Source organism: Rousettus aegyptiacus, unplaced genomic scaffold (genome assembly GCF_014176215.1).
Source record: "Rousettus aegyptiacus isolate mRouAeg1 unplaced genomic scaffold, mRouAeg1.p scaffold_m13_p_1, whole genome shotgun sequence".
In the NCBI taxonomy this organism is placed as follows: domain Eukaryota; kingdom Metazoa; phylum Chordata; class Mammalia; order Chiroptera; family Pteropodidae; genus Rousettus; species Rousettus aegyptiacus.
The window spans coordinates 92,164,801-92,182,565 of NW_023416284.1; the positions used below are offsets into that span (position 1 = coordinate 92,164,801).

Consider the following 17,765-nt stretch of genomic DNA (forward strand, 5'->3'; position numbering starts at 1 on the left):
AGAGTCACACAGCAGAGCAGAGCGCTCTCACCAGTCCTGACTCCCGCCCGGGCCCTAAGGCCTTGCTACTCAGCAGTGGCCCCCAGACCAGCAGCATCAGCATCAGCATCACCTAGGAGCTTGTGGGAAAGGTGACATTTTGGTCCACTGCAGACCTACTGACTCAGAGTCTGAGTTTTCACAAGACCCCCAGGTGATCTGAGTGCAAGGTGGAGAAGAACTGCCTATGGCTCGGCCCACGGGGACTCCTCCAGGCAGCACAGGGAGCCGGGTCAACAGAGAGCCACAAACAAAGGTTTAATCAGAGGACACTTAATGTGTGCCCAGGGGTTAGTGTTTCTTTATATCTTGCTCTAAATTAGTGCTAGTCACCATTCCATGTTTCTGAGGACACAATTGCTGTGAGCAAAGGAGCCACAGGAGTGTGGGCACACGCTATGAATGTGCTACAAAAGTCTGGAAAGTAAGCAAGAGGCCCCAGAAGAGCTCCAGGCGCTGGGCAAAGGGAGCTGACCACACTGGGGAGCAGTATTCAAAGCGTCTGTTCTCTATGAAGTGACTCTTAGGAAGAGTTTTATGCTTGGAGAGCAGTGGGCCTGCCTGGACTGGTGCCAGGTATGTGCTGGCTGTTCACTCCTGGAGAAAGAATAACCAGTTGGATCTGGGACTGAGGTGAGGGTTTCAGAGCTGAGGAACCAGGTGGGATGGGGTGGGGGTGGGGAATCCAAAGATGGCCTCGTGGTAGGTGAAACTAAAACCTCATGGAAAGAAGCTTGTCCTGTGGCTCTGGGCATGACAGGACTATGTGGTCCCCTAGCAGGCAAAGAGCACAGCAATGACCAGTGCTGGGATGACAAGGCAGGACAATCCCTGTGCACCAGAGCTCTGAGGCTGCAGGGGAAAGGCCTTTCCTCAGAGGATACAGGGTGACTGACAGCGGGTATGCTTGAAAACTCTAGCGACAGTGGAAAGAGCAGTGAATGTGGTCAAACGCCGGGATCACAGTTCTGTTGCTAGCTGGCTATGTGCCCTTGAGCAAATGCTTCAACCTCTCTGAGCTTTTGTTTTCCCTCTGCTCCAATGATGGCAGATACGAAGCTGCTTTGCCCTTTGTGACTTAAGGTGGCTTCCACCTAGAACTCATAACGGAAACTCTTTTATTTCACCAGAACATCAGCCCCACAGGGTTGGGGCTTCATGTTTGCTTCTCTGTTGCATCCCGAGCCCCCAGACAGGGCTCCCACGCTGGGGGCCAGTGGTTCTCTGTGGAATCTATAAGAGAAGTAGTGAGGTCTGGGCACCGGCCGTGAGAGGCCCCTCAGACCCTGGAGGAAGACAGTGGGTGGGCAGGGGTAGGCTTTTTCCTTGGCCCCCTGAGCGTTGCCTGCTCCGTGGCCCCCATATCACAGCCCAAACTAAGCACTCAAGGGGAAGGTGGGGGAGATGTGGTGGTTGCGGTCCAAGCCCTCCTCATCTGCTCCCACCTCCCCGCTCCGTGCTGGTGGAGGGACCTTGTGTTGCTAGGGAGGAGACTTTCAGGGGAGGAGTCCACAGCAACCCCCAAACCCTGCCTTCACTGAGCACATCTGTAGCATAGGATAATAATAGTGCCTGCCTGCCTCACAGGGCTGTCGTCCTTACAGTAAGGTCACATGCTTAGGGGAGCGGCTCTACACAGCAGGTGTTCAACAAAGATTAGCTGCTACTGCTACCAGTAACCTAGTCACTGGTCCCCACTGCTCCACCCACTGCACCAAAATGAGACACGGCTCCATTTAGGGCATCGCCCCTCTTTGCCAAGTACTCCCGCCTGCCCTGTTCTGTCTGTCTGTCTGCCTCTGCTCAACAACCCGAGAGCACCACCATAGGAACGGGCTCTGTCTCCGCAGGGCATTGTGGCCTTTGGAATGCCCCTCAGGCTGGGTTTCCTGAGATCTCTCCTGTGACTTAGATAATTGTCAGTGCTTTGAAGAGCTCCAGGGGCTCATCACGAGAAGAGATTATTACAAGAGGGGACCGTGGAGACATGATGCATCTCTCCCAGGATCTGGAACAAGGACAGCTGAAGCCAGGCATGGACCTGGGCCTCTGAAACCTCTCTGGTCCACCTAGATGTCACATTGTGCCTACCTGAGTACCACTCACCCCTTCGCCTTACAAGGTAGGGACCAAGTCCACAAGCATTTCCTTGGGGAACTAACTACAGATCCTTTCTCTCTAAAACACTGCTCTATTTCATGGCTGGGGACACCAAGGGCCAAAGAGAGAAAGTCATCATGTCTCTGGAACAACTGAGATGAAAAAGTGTGGCTAGGGGGACCCAGGAGTTCTTCCCCATTCCCCTGTAATACCCGGAAAAAGGATGGCTTTCCAGCATGTTTTAACGGTGCTGGAGGACTAATTCTCAAATAGTTCCCTTCCCACCACCTGACCGAGCCCTCTGCCTTAAGACATCATCCTCTGTCTAAACGCAGCCCTCTCCCCTACACCTTACTACCCCACATCCACCAAACCTTCGAGCCATTTCGCTCCAGTGTGAATTGTCTATCTAGAGATTTTACCCTATAAGTGGGCAGCAGGCAAGAAGGTCCCAGGCCAAGGGAAAGGGCAGAGGCAGACAGGCAGTAGAAGAAGTCCAGCTGCCTATCCTTTTGTTTTGGGGTGAGGGCCTCAGGGCCCCCTGAGGTCTGGGCGGGAAACCCCAACTTGGCAGCAGCAATTCCAGGTATCAGGGCTACTGAGGAGCCGCCTCTTCTCAACCCCCCATCCTGAGGTTTGGGGTTGGGTGAGTGACTCCCTCCATCCCCTGGGGCTCCTCCCTGCCCCACTCCCAGGTGCTTACTCTGAGGTGCAAGTGGTCAGTCCAGGAGCCGATGACCTTGTATTCAGCAGAGCCATTGCGCAGCTGGTACTGGTAGATGTCATAGCGCCCAGGCGCATCTCCGTTCTCATTGAAGGTCACAGGGTTCCCTGCAATGCCTGGGGTGGGGGGCCAGTGGGTGTCATACACTCAGTTTCTTTGCTGAGCACTTTACCCAAAGGTTGGGAGGATTGTGAGTCCAGGGCAGAGACGCCTCTGGGGAGGGTCCTTGCATGGAATATTTAGGGAGGTTTCACCCCTTAGAAACATCTGAAGAGATCCCCCAACCGCATCCCACAGAGCACAGGACCCCTTTCCCTGGGTGCATGACCCCAGACACCTGGGTTGGGTGGTGCCACGCACTGCGCCCCCACCTGAAAAGTTAACACTGCGGATATACTTGAGCAGCTGGGTGCCGTCCACGGGGTCCATGCGTGGGCAGAGCCCCACTCGGCCAGGACACAGGTCTCGGTGCATAGCGTGCAGTGCATGGCCCATGGCGTACACGGCGTCAATCACGAACTGCACCTTCCCCTCCTGCTCGTAGGCCGAGTCCTGCCCAATGCGCTCACGGTCTGCAATGAAACACCTAGAGTGGGGGTGCCCACGAGGCCCACCATCCTTGCAGACAGTGCAGTGGGAACCAGAGCAGTCCCCTGGAGTCTAGAAAGATGGCAGAGCCTATCCAAGAGCACCCAGGTCTCCTGGCTCCTAGCCCAGTGCTGGCTCCATCACCCCAGGAGACAGTCTATTGGAAGTATCGGAGGAATGACACCAAAGGGTGAAGAGGAGGGCCTGCTGCTCTCACCACTGTACCCCTGGACCCTGTGCCCCAAGACCCCAGAATGGCCGGAGCAGACACCCTTGTCACCATTATCCCATGGCTGTGGTGCCTGCCTTCCTGCCCCAAGCCTGGCCTGGGCCAGCTGCAGGACATCTGGGCCTGGCACAGGCTGGAAAATCACTGGAACGGGAACTCACCGAGGGCAGCAGCGCCCCCACAACAGCTCACCCATGAGCAGCCACTCCAGCCAGAGGACACTGCCCCTACCACGGGGTATAGTAAGGAAACTGAGGTGCAGAGAGGGTGAGAAACTGGCCACAGTCCCTCAGGTTTCAGGACCCAGGCTTCCTGAGATGCCCTCAATGGCCTCTAGTTGTCCCAGATACCAGAAGACACCATCGTCCCCACCCATTCCTCTGCCAAGTCAATGACCTTCCATTAGCCAGGGTGAGTAAACTTTGTAAAATGAGGAACACACCCCACCCCCTTCTCACTGCGGACCAAAGCGGCTCCCCAAGGGTGCCGTGGTCTCAGGGTTCTGGCCTCCTGTGCTCACTCCCCAGGCTCTGGGCACACTCGACCCCTCTGCTCTGGGCCCTGTGCAAACCCTTTGGAGGTCTGAGGCCTTGGTGTAAAAAGGACGTCATAATCCTGCCCCACAGAGGGTGCTGCCAGACTTAAATGAGATGAGGTACAGAAAACACTTGGCTCAGAGCAGGTTGCTAAACCACATTCTTATTGTGCTAAGTGGTCAGGATGCGGGCTTTCTGAGGTGGGTGACAAGGGTCCCTGGGGGAGAGCAGGCCTGCATGGCTTTCTGGAGGAGGAGGTGCTTCCTGGCCTGGGCCCTGGGGTAACAATGATAATGAAGGATAAGGGCCGCTAACTTCTCCTGAGCGCCTTCTCCATGCCCAGCATTGTTCTAAGCTCTTTATATGTATTAACTCATTGACTCACAATGATGCTATGAGGTGAGGAATTATTCTTGTTATAGAGATAAGAAACTGAGGCACAAAAAGCTCAGTGACATTCCAGGACCATCCAGAGCTGGATCTGAACCCAGGTACTCTGGCTCCAAGCCCGTGCAGCAAACTATGCCTGAGGGGACTGTAAGAGCCAGATTTGGGGGAGAGCAGGACAAGAATGTGAGGAGGGGAGAGAGCAGGGGGCAGGGACTCTGAGGTGAGGACATGGGGGCAGGAGGATGGCAGGGTGGGGGGAGAGGATGGGCAGAGCACTGCAGTAGCCTGGCTTCCCCTCCCGAGGCCACAGCCCCTGCACACAGCCTCAAGGCCAGAACAAGGAAATTAAGTCTCAAGCCACCGCCACCCTATGCCGCCCTGCTAGATGGCCAAGGCCACACCCTGCCAAAGTAATTCCCTAGCAGGCAGCAGGGTGAGTGGCTGCACCTGTGCCCAGCCCCACGGGCCACTGGCCTGAGCCCCTAGTTCTGCTGTGTGGGTCCGGGCCCTAATCCCCCGGGAACTCCAAAGTTCACTGTGTCCGTCCCCCTCCTTCAATACCTCAGAGGCAAGACACGGGGTACAGGAGAATACACTGCTGTCCCTGTGGTCTGCTCCACCATCCGACCCCCTCACACCTGGAAGGACGATCACCATCCCACCTTCTAGAATGTGGGATGAACAGGCTATGGCATCTGTCACCCCTCGGCTGGCCAGGGGACCAGCCAGATGACCGCATGGCCAGGCCCCCATCCCATTCTCAGCCTAGCTCAGAGATTATAATGCTGGGATCACAATGCTGGGGATTGCAGTACCATAGGGATCATCTGCTCTAATTCTGTTATTTTATAGACAAGAAAACTGAAGCCCAGGGAGGGAAGCCCCCGATCCACGGCCAGCCTCCAGGTGACAGGACGAGCACTCCCAGCTCCAGCCCCTTCCCCTGCTCTGCATCCCAGACTGCATTTGACCTGAGGCCCCAGGGGTCAACCAGCTCCCCCCTGGGGTTTTGTGTTTTTATCCGGTAACATCCACTGTACCCTGGCTGCCCAGGGCTCCTGTGGAGCTGGTGGCATGTCTCATATCCCTACCTCAGCCACCAAGACCTTGTGATCAAGGGCTGAACCTGGCTCATTTCCCCAACTCCAGGGCCAAAGATCAAGAGTCACCATTACTCAGACTGGACAGTTTGGGGGCAGATGTACAGTTGGCTCTAGGGGCACTATCTGGTCCAGACAGAGCCCACAGCCCTGTGGTGTGGCCTTAGGGCTGGAGATGGGGTGGGCTCCAAGGCTGCTCCCCTAGTTTCTCAGTGGTCAGCTAAGCCCCTCACTACCTGCTACGGCTGCACTGCATTTGCACAAGACTCTCCGGGTTGGAACCCCAGCTCCATCAACGCCTCTAGATGTGTGACCTTAGACCTGTCACTTCATCTCTCAGGCTTCAGTCTCCTCATCTGCAAAATGAGGATAACGATGGTATTCCCTCATAGGGTCGGGATCAGGGCTGTATGAGGACAAACCAGTTAACGTTTACAACCGGTCATGCAGAGAGGCCTGGTGCTTGCCAAGTGCTACAGAAGTTTGTTCAATACTGAGGGTACAAAGACGTGTAAGCCCCACCCTGCCTCAGAGTTCTGGGCCAGCAGAGCTTTGGAAACAGGCAAAGCTATTTCTAAGCCAAGGCACAAACAGAGATGGGATGAATATGAAAAGCAAATTCTCCAGCTTCACTAGCCTACTCTCCGTCTGAGGCCTCTGATTACAAGGTTCTGAGAGCTGGGAGAGAATGGAAGGGACAATCCTGTCACTGAAGGGTGACAAAAGGGACTGAAGAAGGGTGACCTGAAAAGCACCTGCCCCGGACACCACACTTGCTCCCCCTAGCCCCCAGGTTCTGCCCTCTGCAGTCTGAGGAAGGCAAGACTCAGCTCCCCTGCAGCTCCCATCACATCCTGGCTGTAGTATGGATGAGACTGAATTATTAACCAGGACAGAGAGGGAGGAGGCTGCGGCCACTGCAGAGAGGAGGCCACTCTCTCCTAACATCAAGGACACACGCAAGCTGAAGGACACTGGCCGCACCTCCCCAACTGAGCTGCCTCAGCCTCTCTTCTGTCTCCCCAGGGGGGTCCCTCCTCAGTGAGTCTGGCTGAAGCATCCATTCCTGGAACTCGGGTCCTGGACAGAGTGCTTTCACCGAGTCCATGAAGCCACCTGTGCTGGCACCGAAGTGAAGATCACCCCACAGGAGCACCCTCACCCCAGGGAAGCCTGCCTCTGCCTGAGGAGGCTCCTGTGGGTCCTCAGTGGCCCTTGAGCACTGCCCCCTCTGAATCGCCACCCGAGTTCTCATGGTGCTAGCCATGGACTTCGTGACTTCTCAACACACTTTCATATCCTTGACTTCTGCCTCAAGTCTATGCCCAATTACAGATGAGCAAACAGATACAGTGAGGTGACCTGCAAAGGACCTTTACTTACAAGGGAGCACCCAGCCTTGAGCATGCCCTCTATACACACACACACGCATACGCACACGCACATGCACGCACACACGTGTGCACACACACACACACCTCAAACCCTGAAGGTCCTTCCCCCAAGCCCCACAGGATGCAACAATGACAGAGCCTGAGTGTGCTCACATTTGGTGGAGGGGTACAGGAATCACAAACGCAAGTTAAACAAGAACAAGGTGCTCTGTCCTGAAGACGTAAAACTCTGCCCATAACCAGCAGGCTCTCCACACCCCCCGGCTCCTCAACAAATAACCCAATAGCTGCACTGGCGCTCCCCAGGAACCTTCAAGAGCCTGGCATTTTCTCTTCCCCGAGGCTCTGGACATAGGCTGGACTGCCCCTCTCACAGAGGAGGGAACAGGTTTGCAGGTGGTGAGTGACATACCCAGAGTCTCCAGAATCTGCAGGAATTCTGATACCTAGTAGGTGTTCACACATACCTGGGGATTGGCCTGGCTGGTAAGTGGCAGGGCTAGGATTTGAACCCAATCTCTCTGGCTCCCAAAGAGTTTCCACTATCCTGAACTGTCCTTTCCTTCTTCTTCCTCCATCCCGTCCCCGAACTGCCTCTTCTCCCCTCCTCTGGGGCCCAGGCCCTGTGCCAGCTGTCAGGCCAGGCCTAACGAGGAGTTACAGATCCTATATGCACGGCTAGAGGAGGTAAGTGGCCATGAAGGGAAAAAGGGTCAGAAAATGCCCTCTCATGAGTGGGTGAGACCCCGAGGCCCAGGCAGGGCACCACAGTTCTGGGAGGAAGCAAGGCACACATTTCCGAGAGTTAGTAGAAAAGATAAATTCCAGACACATGGCAGCAATGACAGCAGCAACAGTTTGAAGATGTCCTAATTGCGTCCAGGGGCACAATGAGCCAGAGATGTGTTTGGCTCTGCCACGGGTGACAGCCAGCCAGGGAACCATCCGGAGAAGATTTTCTCCATCAAAACCCCGCAGCTGTGGTTACTACGGTGACTGCAGCCTTCGTCTGCAGGTTGTAAATTGTAATTGAAATGAGTTTTCAAGGTTGAAATAATCAGAGCTCTTCCTTGACTCTCCCTCACCTCTCCACAACTCACCCCGCCCAGTGCAATCCTCCTGAGTTCTACACACACACGCACACTCATAAAGCACATAGGACACAAAACCGACCGAATATATCCCCACATATTTTCGCATCAACACATATAGAATAGCAACACACAAACCTGCATCCATTTGTACATGTCTGCACACATACTCATGTTCAAATATATTTAAACAAAAATGTACCAATAAACACACACAAGATATATAGTTACACAATTAGTATGGCATTCACACAAGCATATGGTCATTCAGATTCTCCCACTATCAGCCCGAGAAGCCCCACAAGCAGGTCCTGACAAAGATTCGAATGCAAGTGTTTTACCTGGGAGGTGATGACCTGAAGCACTGGTAGGGGGTGGGGAGATGAGACAGGGAAAGGAAAGCTGCTAATACTGGGTGTGGAACTCGGTCCTGCTGGGGACCTCCAGGAGAGTGTATAGCACATGCCTCAGGGTTGTCTCATCTGGGGGAAAAGACCCCAGCTCCCGCCAGGCTTAGGCTGAGGGCTGCTCCCAGGGGCAAAGGCAGGGCCGGTGAGTGCCGAGGGGGCCCGGGGGCATCGGCAGTGTCTGCTTTCACAGGTTCAGGTCCACACGTGTTACCTCACATAGGTATGTATACATACCACACACGTCCACACACACTTAAGGTTTCATTTATATACAAATATGCAAACACATATCCCAGCTTCTGTTCCTTGGGCAAACTTCAGGGCATAAGACAAAAAGGTCCCAGGATACACCGAGAGAGAGAGCTGTCTGGTGTAGCAGACCAAGCAAACGCAGCTGGCCCTGACTGCTGGCCCTGCTATACAACCCAGCTATACAACCCAGGACAAGTAACTCATCTCCTAGAACCTCAGTTTCCTCAGATGTAAATTCAGGATAATATCACTTACCTTGAGGGGACACTGGAAGGATTGAAGGAGGCACAAATATAAAACACAGAATCATACCTCGTCCATGCCAATCCTCTATAAGCCTCAGTTCCCCTCTCCTCCCCAACACTCCTCCACTGGATAACTTGCCTCCCCCAGAGTCCTCTGCTCTAGCCCAAGGCTTTCCCTCCATCCTGTCTGCCACCTGGTATGTGCTGGCTCACACACACACACACACACACACACACACACACACACCCTTGTAGATGGGGGCCCAGGTCAGCTCAGTTCCCATATTCAGATGGGGGAGAAAGCTGCCACATTGTACTTCCTGGCCACTCCCCTTCTTTCCTGACTCCACCTGTGGTTGAGCCATGCTCCCTGTCACTTCCCTGAAACACAGGGTCTTTCTGAGGGTACCTCAAGTCCCGCTGCCAAGGCCAGGATCCACCACACCCCTGTCCTGCCTGGCAGGCTCTCCCTCTTCCAGAGTCACACACTTGTTCTTCAACCCCACATCCGGGCTTCTGCTGGCCCCTCCCCTTGAATTTTCAGCCTCCATCATGTCACCTGCTTTACAGTCTGGGGTATCTCTGAACAACTCAGCCTGGTCCCTTCCATCCCTAGGTGTGTCCCTAAAACTCGATCTCAGCTCTCTACGAACTCCTGTCCTAGGGAACGCAAAGCCAGCTCAGGCATCTAGGGGGTTACTGGTTGGGGCAGATAGGGATAACCTTAGGGGCGGGGAGGTAAATTGGCATGCCCAGCAGAGGTGGGGTTCTGACTCTCAAATATTCTCTTTCCAGATCTGAGAGCTATTTGGTTGTTAACAGCCCAGGGCTCTACAACCTTGAGCTAGCCACAGGCCCCTTTTGAATAAAAACAATTCTTCAAACCACCAAGAATATGACCCCAGGATGAAAATAGTAACATAAAAGCTGAAGTCCTGGCTATGACAGTGACTCCAGCTGCAAATGATCATGGCGACGGAGTAGTAGTGTCTTTGCAATTGGTAAAGGCCACTTCTGGATGGCCACTGGGTAAAAATACAAAGTTTGAGAATCATCGTGGAACTCCTGGGTCCCTGAAAGCCTGACCTTAATAATATGTACCCCAAAGTCTACAGACCCACTAGAGAAATAGGACATGTATATCGGGGCCAGATGGGAGCAGCTTGAAACGCCCCCATTCAGCCTTTTGTGGGCCTGGTGAGTTACTTAGCATCTGTGAGCTCTGGTCCCCTCATTTGTAAAATGAGGTTGGTACTCAGGACCGTCAGAGAACAGTAACACCTGTGATCGAGGCCATGCCTGGCACCTACACAGGCCAGCTCCCAGAAGACTGCTCTCTGCCACTCGCTGGTTCTGAAGCCTGCACACCTCAGCCCAGGAACTTGGGCTTAGCTCAGACAGGGTAGGAGCAGGGCCAGGGAGTAAAAGGTTGAACGCTCTGGGAGCCTGAATCATGGTCACCACTGCCCCTACACACACACACACACACACGCGCGCGCGCGCCCGCGGACATCTCCTCGCCCGCATCACTCAGCCATGCTTTCCCCTTCCAGCATCTAGCGTTCCCTCTGCTGGATCTTTCCCATCGATATAGAATATGCTGTAATTTCTCCCACCGAAACCAACAAAAACTCTCTCTTGACCCCACTTCACCCCATCTAGTATCCCTCTTTCCCTGTTTACAATAAAACTGCTCAAAAAAGTTATCTCGACTCACAGTCAACATCTCTTCTCTGCTTACCTCCTGATCAACTCCAATCCAGGTTTTGCACCCTCCTCTCCATGAAAATTCCAGGTTGCTAAGGCCGATGATCTATTTTCAGTTCTCATCTCCCTGGACCCCTCAACAGCATGTGAGGGCGTCGGTCACTCCCTCCTCCCTGATGCACTCTCTTCACTCCAGGACCCCGTGTGGCTGCTCCTGCTCAGCTCCTGTGCCAGCGCCTCTCCCCACCCCCCTGACATTCCAGTGTCCAGAGCTTAGTCCTCAGAGACCTCTAATCATATTCGCTCCCTTGTGCTCCCAGTCAGTCCCATCCGTATGCTGACAACTCCCCAAGTTACAGAACCAGCAGGGCCTCTCCCCTAACTCCAGGTCTCACCCCACACACCATAAGGACACCCACAGGCATCTCACCCTCCAGGTCCTAAACTGAACTCCTAACTTTCCTCTCCAGCCTGATGCTCCCATCCCGCCCACAACCTCCATCTCAGTTTATGGCCAAGAACCTTGGGGTCATCCTTGATTTTCTGTCATCTTTCTCTCGCCTCCAATTTCACTTCAGTAAATTCTGTGGCTGCACAGCAAAACTTACAGAAATCTGACCTCCTTTCACCACCTCCACCATGGCCACCGCCCTGCTCCAGGCTCCCATCACCTCCCACTGGCCTCCCATTCTACCTGCATCTCTATCTCCTCTCTGGGCAGCAGCCAGAGTGGGTCCGTTAGAACATAAATCGGATCCGTCAATCCTCTTTCAAACCCTGCAATGGCCTTGTCTCATTCTGCATAAAAGACTAAATCCTCACAAACTGTGTACGAGGCCCACGTGATCTGCACCACCCTGACACTCCCTCCCTGACCTCATCCACCTGTTGCTCGCTCAGCTTCAGCCGCGTGGGCTTTCTCACTGCTCCCAGACCTGCCAGGTATGAGCCTCCCTTGGGGCTTCTGCCATCTGTCTGGTATGCTCTTCCCCAGGTCTCCACATGCCTCCCTTCTCGTCGCTGTTAGGTGTATGCTCAAGTATCACCTACTCAGTGAGGACTTCTGACCTCTCGATTTAAAAGTACAACATCCTTGTCTCCCAAGATTCTCAAATTTCCTCCAAGGGGCCTCCTGGAACTGTCATTTCTGCTCTGTTAGGTCATTTCTGGAGGCCAACTTTTCTAACTGCTGGGAGCACACCGTCAAGTACCACCTTGTCTTCACGTCCTTCTTGTCTCCCACCTGCAGGGATAGCTCCAGGAGGAGGCCTGTCACTACCCCAGATCCCAGCAAAGGACCGGACACACAGTTAGCCCCTTAGTAAATGCTAGCTGAACAAGTGAGAAGCAGCATTGAGGGACAGGCCCAGGATCCCCCTGGCCACAATATGGCTGATGGCTTGAGCAAATTTGAGTTCCTCTAATGGGTGGCACAGCCTGGCACACAGTAGGTACTTCCAAAAATTGGTCCTTCTTTTCCCCAGGAAGGAGTCTTCCTCAGTTTCCTTTGGGAATGTGGAGTTGGGAAAGTCCTTCAAAGCCAAGCTGAAACAGCCAAGAGGGGCTAAGACATCAGCTGGCCTGAGGCAAAACATCTCTGGAGCTAGAAAGCCTGGGTTCAAATCTCGGTTCAACTACAAATTACCTTGTGACTTTGAGCACCTCTTTAACCTCTCTCTGTCTCGGTTTTCTCATCTGTAAAATGGGTTGCTATGAGGATTAAATGCAAAGCACAGGGCTTGACAAGTAATAGATGCTATATAAATATTAGCTGCTGTTGTTGTTGTCACTATTAGCTCGGGCTGGGTAATCAGCATCTTCCCACACAATCCCAGCTGCCATGCAGCCGCCCTCCCTCTCAGAGCTCCTGGCCCCCAGGAACAGCAAGCAGTAAATTTCTCCTATTTCCTCATAAACTGGGCCTCCCTCCACTCAGCCATCACTTGGCTGGCAGTGCTGTCAAAAAGACGGATGCCACATCTACCTTGTTTACAGCTTTAATTCCCAAACCCTGCTCTGTAGGCTCCCAGGGAGGGGACTAGGAGAGGAGGAAGGGATGAGGGCACTGCCCTCCTACAGTCCTTGACAGCTGCAGAGATGCCCACTCAGTGACCCCTATCTTACTTGGGCGTTGGGTGGTCCATAGGCCATCTGCAGATCACCTCCATCCCTTCTCCAGGAAACTGTGAGGGAAGCAGCTCTGCTGGGGACAGGCCTCTGGGGGGATAGCAGTGGGTGATATGATTCCCATTTTCCAGATGAAGACACTAGGGCCTCAGGAGGTGACGCGAACTGCCTGAGGCCACAAAGCTAGGAAGTGGCAGCACCAGCATTCACACCCAATCTGCTCACGCATATCCCCTCACACTTACCATTTCAAGACACACCAGCCCAATCCCCAACTGCAGGCATTTGCTACTCCTCTGAACTTTCTCTCGTCACAGAAGCCCTCATCGCCCAGGCATCTGGCAGGCTGGAGGTGCTGAGGAATTAACGCCCTCCAGGAGAGCGACCAGTGATTGATGGGAGCTGGGAGTTGGTGTCCGCATTCCCCAGCTCCTGCTCTGGCACCTCCAGTGGGATGACTGAAAGGCATGATCCTCTGTCCCCACTGCCCCAGGAGAGTAAAACTCCAGCTCGTTCAGTGGCAACCTGCTTGGTATCCCATCCTTTATGGCTGCCTTCCCTCCTGTACCAATGTTTCCTGGGATCCCCTCTCAAATAAACTACTTGCTCTCAAATCCTTGTCTTGGAGGGAATTCAAGTGAAGGCAGCCTTGAAGGATGTATCAAACCTTCCCAAGCATTATACCCCAGAATGAGAAGGTCCTTTCCATCCTCTCAGAAGGCCACTAGACCGATCCGTTGACCTGGGATGGCAGACAATGGATTTGGCAGAGCAAAGGACGGGCAGCACAGGAGTGTTCACTGTGAGATCTTGGGCAGGCCAGGCAGGGCCTGTAGGACTGATGTAGGCAGAGGTCGACTATTGACTCCATTAGTATGAGGGGACCAGAGTGGGCCAATCCACAGCCACCAGTGTGGATGGGGCAGGCATCTTAGAAGAGATGAGTGGAAAGCCAGGCTCTGGAGGCAGAGTGGGAGTAGATGGAGAATACAGAGCTGGCTGAGGAGAAGACAGAGGGGCCCAGAGCAGTGAGAGAGAAGGAAGCAGGAGCAGCAGGGCTCCAGCTCTGGAGACAGGCTTGCCTGGAGGTGACTCCAACTCTGCCAAGTCTCCAGTGCTGTGATGTTCACAAACTGCCTCAGTCTCCTATTCCATAAATGGGTGCAACACCTGTGACAGCCTAGACTATTCACTCTCAAGATCTCGGATCTTATAGCTGACAGAGTCAGTACCAACAGACTTGGGCTGTTAAATTACCCAAATGCCTATAAATCCCATCTCTCCCACTCACTCTATATCAGCAACGACAACCATTTCATCAGCACCTCTCTTAGGCATCGTTTTTCATCCAGCCTCTTTATACACATTTTTTCCAACCCTCACAACAACCCGTTGAGATGAGTATCGTCTTCCTTGTTCTACAGACGAGGTTCTGAGACTCAGAGAGGTTAAATAACTTGTCCAAGGTCACACAGCAGGAGAAGGCAGAGTCAGATCCAGACCCAGGGAGAGTCCTTCCCCTGCACCCTTTCTGGTGCCCAGTCTAGAGCCAGAACTCCAGAGGTGTCGCACCAGTCCTTCTGGCCTAAAACATTCTCCCAAGGGACCAGCTCAACTCAAACCAGGGCAGGACCCACAGCAGGACTCAGCAGCTCCTCCACTCCTCACCTCACTCAGAGATGAACGGGCTCATTGGACTCACCGCACCTGATTCGGGGCCACACAAACACTCTTACTAGCCTCTGCTGGGGCTTCAGATGCAGCAAGAAGAATCTAGATTAGCTACGAGGTGCTGTCCTTCCATTCCTCACTGTGACTCTGTTCACCCCAGCTTGGGACCCTTTGCTTGTGCCTGGGGTTCATGCTATCCTCCCTCCCATCACTCACCTCTCCCTCTGAGTCACCCAGACTTTGCTGCACAATAGAACCACCTGGGGCACTTTTAAAAAAATCCTGACGCTCAGGTTGCATCCAGTACCAATTCAATCAGAATGTCTGGAGGTGGGAGTCAGGCATCAGTAGTTTTAAAAGGTCCCCAGGTGATTGAATGTGAACAAGGCTTAGGAACCTCTGTTCCCACCCAAGTTTCCTAGCTCTAAATACACATAAAATCATTTGGGGAGCTTTACAAAAATACCACAGCCTAGGCCCCACCTTTGAGGTTCTGTTCAGTGGGTCTGGAGGTAGGGCCTTGGTATCATTTTAAAAGCTCCCAGGTGATTCCAATGAACAGTGGAGCTCCAGAACCACCATTTTATGATTCACAAAATACGTCCATTAACACTTTCTCACTTAGCCTGAGACACCCTCTTGTCTGGCTCACCATCAATCCCATTACCCAAATGAGAAAGCAAATGCACAGAGAGGCCACGGAGCTTGCTTCAGGCTCACAGTGAAGCACTACACTCTTCTGAAGCCTGCTCTGGTCCTCCTTCCCCCACACCTCCCTGAAGGCTGCTAGAGAGGTGCCCCTCTCCCTGGTTCACCTGTTCAGTTGGGAGATGTATGCAAATCCTGACCTGACTGAGTCTGGACAGAGCCTATATGGACTGACCAAAGCCTGCTCCCTAACTGTCCCTCCCAGACCAAGAAGTGACTCCAAAGAGCCCCGTATCCTTGGCAAGCTAGACCAGTTATCTATCTTGCCTCACTTCCAGTCTCACCAATCCTCATCCCCAAGCCATGTCTGATGACCTATAATCAACTTAACCATACAATTTTCCATCCCCACTTGGGCACTTTTGAGAATGATGTGGGATGTTCTCAATAATTATGCCAGGAGAAAAGAAATGAACAAGATGCACAGTCACCCTACCCATGAGGGCTCAGCCCCCCACGCCCAGACATGTTTGGACTTCTTGCACCTCTGCTGTGATTACTGCCTGATGAAGACTTTGCTGTGCAGCCTTAGGCAAGTTGCTTAGCCTCTCTGACTCTCCATATCTTCCATAATATGGCGGATCATAAAAGTCCCTAGAGTTGTTGCAAGAGTGAAAAGAGAAAATGTCTTCAAAGTGTCTGGAACATAGCAGATGCACAATAAATGGTGGCATTTATGCTCACCCAGAAACATAATCCGCCACATAAGACGCATGCACACATACCCCTTCTCCCTTATATACTGACTCATACACACACTATCAACATACAAACTTACACACACGCACACAAACACACTGCCACTTACCCCCACACAAGAACTTGCCTGGGCCCCTAGGGGATACCCACAGTACTAAGTGACCACAATTCCCAGTGGGCCCTCACCACCAGAGGGCATCATGCTCCCCACCCACCTCATCACTCTCCCTCCTCCCCTGGTCCTAGTGGACCAACCCACTGACAATGATTCATGCGACATGTCCCTGCAGCCCCTTCAGTGGTCCCTTGGGCATCTGGCCCTCTGCCCCAGCTGCACCAGTCAGTCCGGGAGGATATAAAAGGGAGTCCATCATCTTGCATAGGCGCCTCTCAAGCTGAGGGGCACCCAGGGCCCTCCCAGTGTCACTGAGGCCAGGTGCTTCTGCAAAGCTGCCCAGACCAAGAGCACACAAGGACCCACATCCAAATATATCCAAATGTCGACATACCATGCTAGCAACCAAAGGGGGCTGAAGGCCTAGAGCTCAAATCCGAGTTCCAATCCTGCTCTACCACCTTCCTTCTGTGAAACTCAGGTCCCTTTACTTACCTTCTCTAAACCTGTTTTTCTACCTGTAAAATGGACTCATTGTTCTTTACTCCCATGGCTCATTCCCTGTCCTTTTCAGGACTCTGCTCAAATGATACCTTTGCAAGGAGGCCCTCCTCTTTCTTATGTTTTATTTGCTTCTACTGCACATTTCCCTTTGACATATCCTATATTTACTTATTCATCTTGTTCATTGTTGGTCTCCCCATTAGGATAAAAACTCCAAGAAACTTTTGACTCTCATTCACTGTCTATCCACCATGCTTAGAACAGAGCCAGGCTAGTCCTGGGAGTCCAACTGGTGTTTGCTGAGTGACTGAAGGAATGTGTGGGGGGGGGGGGGTTAGAGATGGTTTCTGCAAAGTGCTCAGACCCCGGAGCATTAGGACTAGACACAGGACTGCTCGGGTCAGCTCAGTTCTGTGGGCTCCAGATGAAACCCGAGGTGGCCACAAACCAGATGGCGCCTCTGGAGCCACTTCCCCCAATCAGCAGCGTCACCAATTGCTTATCCCTGGAGAGACCACAGAGCTTTCTACCATTATAAGCCCTCCCGCCCCCAAGGCTTCTCAGGGTCTAACCCTGATTGGCCTTGGTCCTCTCGGGCCCCACCCCCTCAAGCTGACGACCCCGCTCCAGAGTGGGGGCCCAGCTCCTCGCCTGGTAGCCTGGGCCGCTGAGGACTTCTACCCACCCGCAGTAGCAGTATCTGCCTTAGGCGCCCGTTACTCAGCTTGCAGCCTTTTCCCCCACAGCCCCACCCACTCAGTGCTTATTCTGGCCCCGCCCCCTAAGGCCGCGGTCCAGCCCGGCGCGCGTGCTCACTGGTGCATTTCTTGACGTGGCTGCCCTTCTTGAGCGCGTGGCGGCTCAGCTTGCAATGGAAGTTGTCCTCCCAGAACTCGGCAAACCAGATGTTGCGCCGGTTGTTGTCCAGCGTACGGCTGGAGAAGTAGCGGTCGAATCCTGGCAGGGAACCAGGACGTCAGGGCCTCATGAACCCCCTTCTCCAACCTGTCCCCAGTCCTTCCGCCTTCCCTCAGGCTTAGAGATGGCCCCAGGCAGAGGGAAGGAAAAAGGGAAGAGCACAGCCTCTGATCCAGGGCCCAGGCGAAAAAAAAAACAAACTGTGGAGCGTTTTATTT

General features: G+C 53.4%; 1 protein-coding gene across 3 annotated transcripts in view; it reads right to left on the reverse strand.

Moving 5' to 3' along the window:
- The window catches only part of GRM4 (glutamate metabotropic receptor 4), a 115,969-nt gene that overhangs the window by 15,497 nt on the left and 82,707 nt on the right, over positions 1 to 17,765 (reverse strand). For all 3 annotated transcript variants that reach the window (XM_036238969.1, XM_036238973.1, XM_036238975.1), the window contains 3 exons: positions 17,446 to 17,586; positions 3,235 to 3,435; positions 2,843 to 2,979 (listed from right to left, as the gene is read on the reverse strand). In XM_036238969.1, coding sequence (XP_036094862.1) covers positions 2,843 to 2,979; positions 3,235 to 3,435; positions 17,446 to 17,586 — 479 coding nt within the window. The remainder of the gene's footprint in view (positions 1 to 2,842; positions 2,980 to 3,234; positions 3,436 to 17,445; positions 17,587 to 17,765) is intronic.